The sequence below is a fragment of the Salvelinus sp. IW2-2015 genome, unplaced genomic scaffold (genome assembly GCF_002910315.2).
Source record: "Salvelinus sp. IW2-2015 unplaced genomic scaffold, ASM291031v2 Un_scaffold5733, whole genome shotgun sequence".
In the NCBI taxonomy this organism is placed as follows: Eukaryota; Metazoa; Chordata; class Actinopteri; order Salmoniformes; family Salmonidae; genus Salvelinus; species Salvelinus sp. IW2-2015.
This window is the reverse complement of record NW_019946998.1, coordinates 53,794-61,807: the sequence shown is the minus strand read 5'-3', so window position 1 is coordinate 61,807 and position 8,014 is coordinate 53,794. Positions and strand designations below refer to the sequence as shown.

Below are 8,014 nucleotides of genomic sequence, written 5' to 3'. Positions count from 1 at the left end.
AAAGAGAGAGATTTGGACAAATCATTAGGAACGAATATAGTGACTTGAAGTGGATTTAAAGTGACATAATAAGGGACCAGAGCTTACACCTGGATTCAACCTGGTCAGTCTGATTGACATGGAAAGAGCAGCGTGTTCTAATGTTTTTGTATATTCAGTGGTATAATCTCTGTACTGTAAAATTATTAGCATAATCTCAAGTGTTTTGAGATTAGAGAATGACCAATACCCACAGTAAAGATCGCAGGTACATGTGTATGGGTACAGTAATGAAACATAGACTAAACTGGAGAAACAGGTATATAAACAGGTGGGTTAGTAGGGTCATGGTGTAGTTATCAGTAATGAAACATACTATACTGGAGAAACATTTAACAGGTATAGAGGTCATGGTTAGTCACGTAATGAAACCATACTATACTGGAGACACGTTTAACAGGTATAGATGGGTCTGGTGTGTTACAGTTAATGAAAACCAACTATAATACTGGGAGAAACAGTAATAAAGGTTATAGAGGGTCATGGTGTAGTCGCTATCAGTAATGAAACCTACCTATAATTGGAGAAACAGTTTAACAGGTATAAGAGGGTCATGGTGTAGTTAAGTAATGAACATAGCTATACTGGAGAAACACGTTTAACAGGTAAAGAGGTATGGTGTATGTCTACAGTAATGAAACATACTAATAGTCTGGAGAACAGTATAACAGCTATGAGAGGGTTCATGGTGTAGTCTAAGTAATGAAACTATACTATACTGGAGAAACAGTATAACAGGTTGAGAGGGTCATGGTGTAGTCCTACAGTAATGAAACATACTATACTGGAGGACAGTATGACAGGTATAGAGGGTCATGGTGTAGTCTACTGTATGTACTCTTTCTCTGGTCTGGAGCGAGGCAGAGACACTGACGCCAACGCATGTAAGTCTGCCAGCTCTTCTCCGGGCTGTACACTCCTTATATGGGAGCTGCTGCAAGACAGGGGAGGGATGTCCTGCTTGTGGACCACCTGAACACACACACCCGACACACAAACACACACACAAAACAACGAAAACAACACACAACATGCAGTAATACAAGGAGCTCAACCATTCATTACTCAGAGTTCTCTACTTGTCCACTATATATACATATATAATGTCTGGAGTGGTCTTTCATGTCAAATCTAAGTGCAAGGTAGTGAGGAAGACAGTGTTTTCTTTCTCACTCACAAATACTGTCAAAGCTGACCTCTAGGGTACAGACATTAACATGCAGAGTACAAATGAACCACAGTGGATGAAAAACAAAAACAGATTGAACAACTGTTGTCATGGGTTTGACTAGTATGTGTGATGAGGTTGTGGCCTACAGTGGACGGACCTGCTCATGAGTATGACGCTCCAATGTGTATGAACAGAACAGACGCTTCCAATGTAGTATGAACGAGACAGAACCTGCTCCAGTGTAGTATGAATACGAACCTGCTCAGTGTTACGTAATGAAGGTAGTAACAGAACTGCTCTCAGTCGTGTATGAAAGCCTAGATAGAAAACAGAACTGCTCCAAGTGTAGTATGAAAGAACGCTATGTATACACAGAATGCCCTCTCAGTGTTAGTTACGAGAGAACAGAACTGCTCCTAATGTGGTATGACGAACCTGCTCCAGTGTGTGGTATGGAACGAGAATGCAGAACCTGCTCCAATGTGGTATGACAGTGAACCTGCTCCGTGTAGTATGAAGAAAACAGAACTGCTCCAAGTGTAGTTGAAGAGAACAGAACCTGCTCTCCCGTAGTATGCAAGAGAACAGAACCTGGCTCCAGTGTAGTAATGAACAGAACAGATACTCGCTCCATGTAGTTTATGAACAGAACGCTGCTCCAATGTAGTATGAAAAAAGAACCTGCTCCATGGTGTATGAACAAGACAGATAACCTGCTCCAATGTAGTATGAACAGAACTGCTCAGTTGAAGACAAGCTGTCCAAATAGCCCAGTGTAGTATGACAGAACCTGCTCTAATTGTAGTATGACAGAACAACCTGCTCAGTGTAGTATGAAAGAACAGAACACTGCTCCAATGTAGTATGAACAGAACCTGTCGCATCCGGAGTTGAGCTTCATGATAGAAGAACAGACAGCCTCCTCCAATGTTAGTATTTGTAACAAACTCTGCTCCGAGTGTAGTATGAACAGACAGAACTGCTCCAATGTAAAGTAGCTGAACAGAACCTGCTCAGTGTAGTTATGAAAAAAGAACTGCCGCTGTAGTATGAACAGAACAGAAGCCTGCCTCCAATGTATATCGAACAGAACTGCTCCAATGTAGGTATGAAACGAAACATACGCTCGCAATGTAGTATGAGGAATGGCAGAACCTGCTCAGTGTAGTATGAGAAACAGATCTCAGTGGTATCAAGCATGACAGGCCTGCTTCCTAGTGTAGTATGACAGAGACAGAACCTGCTCCAATGCTAGTACAATGAAAGAACAGGACACCTGCTCCAGTGTAGTAATGAAGGAACGAACAGAACTGCTCAAGTGTAGTATGAACGGGAAATGGACAGACTGCTCCAGTGTAGTAATGAAGGGTGGAACAGACTGCTCTCAGTGTGTATGAACAAAGCTAGAAATAGACTAGTAATGAGATGCAGAACCTGCTCCAGTGTAGTATGAAGGAACAGTAACCTGCTCGATACAGACAATTGCTCAGTGACTGAAGGGACAAGAAACAGACCTGTCCAGTGTAGTATGAAGGAAGGAAAGATGCCTCCAATGTAGTTGACAACGAAAGGACCTGCTCCAGTGGTAGTATGAAAGGAACGAACAGAACCTGCTCCAGGATACAGCGCTCTCAATGTAGTATGAACACAGAATGCAGTGGACCACTGCTTCCAGTGTAGTATTCGAAGAACGAACAAGAACCTGCTCAGTGGTAGGTATGAACAGTAACGAACCGCTCTAGTTATAGACAGAACAGAACCGCTCACAGTGTAGGTATGAACGAACTAGCTCCAAGTGAATATTATGAACGGACGAAAAGGACCTTGCTCCAGTGTAAGTATGAAGGAAGAACAGAGACGCTCGGCCAATCGTAACAGACATGCTCAGTTAGTATGAAGGACAACGAAACTCTGCCTGCCAGTGGTAGTATGGAACAGAAATCAGAACCTGCTCCAAGATGTAGAAGAGAAACTGCCCATGGTAAATGAGCAACGAAGATAGATGCTCAAGGTAATAAGAAAAGAGACAGTAACTGCTCCAATGATAGATGATGAACATGGGTAACAGGAACCTGCATCCAGTGTGTATGAAAGAACCAGAAATAATGCTCTCAAGTGGTATATGAACAGTAATAACCTCGTGTTCAGTATGTAAAGAACAGAAACCTGCTCCAGTGTAGTATGAAGAGAGAACGAGAACCTGCTCTCAGTGTTAGTATGAAGGGAAACAGAACCTGCCTCCAGCTATTGGAGAACCTGTCAAGGGACGTAGAACAAGAACTGCTCCATGTAAGTATGAAGAAGAACTTCTCCAGTGTAGTATGAAGGGGAACATGAACCTGCTCCAGTGTATGATGAAAGAACAGAACCTGCTCCAGTGTGTAGGTATGACGAACAGAACCTGCTCTCCAGTGTAGTATGAAGGGGAAATGGAACAGAACCTGCTCCAGCGTGTAGTATGAAGGGAACAGAACAGAACCTGCCTCAAGTGTAGTATGAAGGAACAGAACAGACTGCTCCAGTGTAGTATGAAGGGAACAATAACCTGCTCCAGTGTAGTAATGAACACAGAACAGAACTGCTCCAGTGCTAGTATGAACAGAAAGAACTGCTCAGTGTAGTATGAAAGGAACAGAACAGAACTTGCATCAGTGGTGTAGTATGAAGGAGGAACAGAAACCTGCTCCAGTGTAGTATGAAAGGCCAGGGAACAGAACCTGCTCCAGTGGTAGTATGAGGGACATGAACGAACTGCTCAGTGTAGTATGAAGGGAACAACAGAACCTGCTCAGTGTAGTATAGGAACAGAACAGGCTGCTCAGTGTAGTATGAAGGGAACAGAAAGAACCTGCTCAGTGTAAGTATGAAGGGAACAGAAAAACCTGCTCCAGTGTAGTATGAAGGAACAGAACCTGCTCCAGTGTAGTATGAAGGGAACAGAACAGAACCTGCTCCAGTGTAGTATGAAGACAGAACAGAACTGCTCCAGTGTAGTATGAAGGGAAAGAACAGAACCTGCTCCAGTGTAGTTAGAAGAACAGAACAGAACTGCTCAGTGTAGTATGAAGGGACAGAACAGAACTGCTCCATGCAGTGTAGTATGAAGGGACAGAAAGACTGCTCCAGAGCGTGAGTATGAAGGGAACAGAACAGACTGCTCCAGTGGTGTAGTATTAAAGGGAACAGAAAGAACCTGCTCCAGGCATGCAGTGTAGTATGAAGGGAACAGAACAGAACCTGCTCCAGTGTAGTTGAGGAAAGAACAGAACCTGCTCCAGATGCAGTGTAGATCTAGGGGAACAGAAAGAACCTGCTCCAGCATGCAGTGTAAGTATGAAGGGACCAGACAGAACCTGTCAGCATGCAGTGTAGTATTGAGGGAACGAACTAGAACCTGCTCAGCATGCAAGTGTAGTATGAAGGGACAGAACAGAACATGGCTCCAGCATGCAGTGTAGGATAGGGAACAGAAACAGAAACCTGCTCCAGCATGCAGTGTAGTATGAGGAACAGAACAGAACCTGTTCCAGCATGCAGTTTTGTAGATGAGGGGAACAGCAACAGAACCTGCTCCAGCATGCCAGTGTAGTATGAAGGGACAGAAACAGAACTGCTCCAGCATGCAGTGTAGTATGAAGGGAACAGAGACGTGCTCAGCATGCCGTGTAGGATGAGGGGAAAGAACAGAATCTCAGCATGCAGTGTAGTATGAAGGGGGAACCAGAACAGAACCTGCTCCAGCATGCCAGTGTAGTATGAGGGGAACAGAGCGTTCAGGAGGAATCTTGGTCCAGCAAGGTCGTTAAGTAACGCATGTCCACATCAGTACTCAGAGCACGTGGTTCAGGGTTCTTGCTGGGGGACAACAGCAACAGCTCCTGGGTTAGGGTCATTCACTTTCATTCAGCTACCAGTTAACTGTAATCATTTTACTTGAACTATCCATTTATAACATCAAACTGTTCCTAAGTGAGTGTTTTGAAGCTGAAGAAATACCTGGAGTGTGTCTCCTCTGTCGGACTTGTCTCTTCTTGGACCCTCAGGTGTCATGAGGCTTGTGGTCCTTGACACCGTCTTTAAGGATATCACAGACAGTGCGAATATTCCTACAGACAGTTCTCTGCCTACCCATGTAGCACAACAGAAACAGGCTACAATGAGATAGTATTACCAGTATTGCTGCTATATTCAGTATGGTTTCCTGCTCCGTCCACCAGTCAGATCATTCCTGTGTGTGCATGCATGTGTGTTTCTGGTACAGTAACTTGAGGGCTTTCTGGGGTGGTGCGTGCCAGCCCTGGGGACAGATGGCACCTGGACCAGTCTCATGCTGTTCAGGTAGTGTTGATGCTGTCTCCTCCAGTCCAGACAGTCATAGATCAGACACGCCACGTCCTCAAACAGACGTACCCCAAACCCAAGCTACAACACAACATATTAACATGGCATTTTATGTACATTATAAAAAATTATTATAATTAAAGAAAGACCCGCACACTGCTCTTGCCAATGTTTATTGCTTAGGTGTCAGAACCTCTGCCTTCTCGTCAGAGCTTTGATTGATATCAGAAGAAGAGGAAGAAGAAGAAGAGGAAGAAGAAGAAGGAGCAGCAGAAGAAGAAGAAGCAGAAGAAGAAGAATCAGAAGAAGAAGGAGAAGAAGAAGCAGAAGCAGCAGAAGAAGAAGAAGCAGAAGAAGAAGCAGCAGAAGCAGAAGAAGCAGCAGAAGAAGAAGCAGCAGAAGCAGAAGAAGCAGCAGAAGAAGAAGCAGAAGCAGCAGAAGAAGAAGCAGCAGAAGCAGAAGAAGACAAGGAAATCACCATAGCCTCTGGGCTATCCTTGTCTTGTGGTGGCAGGATCTCTTTAGCGGTGTGACTGAGGCGGGCCACATCAAACAGCTTGGAGAATGCTGAGCCACTGTTTAGKACCCCTTCCAYCTGACCCCAGAACTGCTCCCGCTGTCTTCTCCTAARGTTAGTCTCRGCGTCTACAGGAACACAATAGCAGCATTTAGCAACACAAATCACATTAAAATMAGATTGATTGATAGATCKATACTGTACTGCCAATATGAAATACTGTCAAATACCTCTGCTGTGCTTGATTCAGTTGACCCTGACTGTACAATGAAACCAGTGGAACAAAAGACTCAAGATCCCAGGCTAAATCAATCCAAACCTCACATTGATGCCAATCTGAGTCTTACCCCCATCCAGGGGTTTGGCATCACMCCCTTCCAGTGATCCCTCTGGCCGGTCTGGTCTCTGTGAGGTCAGCTTGATAACGTTGGACACATGGACCCCCAGGGAGTCCAGCACAGAGACCAGCTGAGCCTGCTGGAAGCCCACCACCAGAACGTAGTGCTGAGGACCATCGTCTGGCTCATCGTCTAGACACACACACACACACGAAAGCATGAGAGGGAGAGAGAGAGTGAGAGAGAGAGAGACAACCACCCAGTCTCCCCAACACAAAGTGACAACCAACCTCATACTAACAACCAAACAGTACTACTATACTGTATGTGTGATCATTGAGACAGAGTAGACTGCTCACCTATATACTTGTTGGTCTCATCCTCCTCGCCCCTCTTTTTCAGCTTGGTGTCCTTGGTTGGGGCACTGAGCTCTGCCCCTTTCTTCCCCTTGTCACCTTTGGCGGCAGGCTTGGCACCACCTTTGTCTTTGGTTGGGGAGGCATTGCCAGCCTTGCCCTTACGCTTCTCCTCYGCAGCCTYGGAGAGAGTGGATTAAACTAAGTGGTGCTAATACTGCATACTGCGGTTCAAATGCGGGTCTCCTCTGTGCCAGAAGACTGCGATAGCCTGCTGAGCTGAAGCTGAGGCTTACAGGTAGCGCAGGCTAGTCTTCATGTCTCAGACAAGGTTTCTTATCACCCATGTTACAATACTACTATAACTCTATCTGCACATAACTTCAAAAGATTCTCTAGGAAGCTGGCTGTTGCAGGGCGATAAGATGACTGATTTTGTTGATGGCTGTCAGGGTTCCTTCCTACCCTCATCTCTGTGGCTCTCCTCTGCTGGTCGTTGGCCTTGACTCCAGAGCTGGAACTTGAGCAGTTTACCCAGCAGGTCACAGGCAGCTCCTCTCCTGCATCAGCAGGACCTTGGCTGCCTCCATCACCTTTATAGACAAACAACATACTTGTGTAGAATAGACAGAGAGTGAGTAATAGTTCTAATTTATTGTGCAAAACTCTTTCTCTGCTGCTTCGTAAATGTGTCTTTTGAAATGAATAGCCTATAGAGCACATTGTACTGAAAAATGGGTGCATACATACCTCGTAAAACATGGGTGCATCCTTGGTCTTCTTGATTTTTGGGTTTCCCAGTTCATGGATCTGTGAAGAATTTATTCATTGGTTGATAACAGTATATCACAAAAGTGAGTCAACCTCACATTTTTGTAAATATTTGAGTATATCTTTTCATGTGACAACACTGAAGAAATGACACTTTGCTACAATGTAAAGTAGTGATGTACAGCTTGTATAGGTATGTATTTGCTGTCCTTCAAAATAACTCAACAAACAGCCATTAATGTCTAAACGGCTGGCAACAAAGTGAGTACACCCCTAAGTGAAAATGTCCAAATTGGGCACATTAGCATTTTCCCTCCCGTGGTCATGTGACTCGTTTAGTGTTACAAGGTCTCAGGTGTGAATGGGGAGCAGGTGTGATAAATTTGGTGTCATCGCTCTCACACTCCTCATACTGACTGGTCACTGGAAGTTCAACTGGCCCTCATGGCAAGAACTCTCTGAGGTCTGAAAAAAAGAATTG

General features: G+C 44.7%; 1 protein-coding gene across 1 annotated transcript; it reads right to left on the bottom strand.

Moving 5' to 3' along the window:
• Window positions 1–5,475: 5,475 nt before the first annotated feature.
• LOC112078485 (sperm-associated antigen 17-like) lies at window positions 5,476–7,574 on the bottom strand (the record flags this gene model as incomplete). The annotated part of the gene is made up of 6 exons (XM_024144711.2): window positions 7,513–7,574; window positions 7,228–7,355; window positions 6,766–6,943; window positions 6,416–6,598; window positions 6,030–6,196; window positions 5,476–5,632 (listed from the first exon to the last, which is right to left on the bottom strand). Coding segments are annotated over exons 2-6 (691 nt in total), but the record flags the coding sequence as incomplete, so codon positions are not given.
• Between the last annotated feature and the right edge of the window lie 440 nt (window positions 7,575–8,014).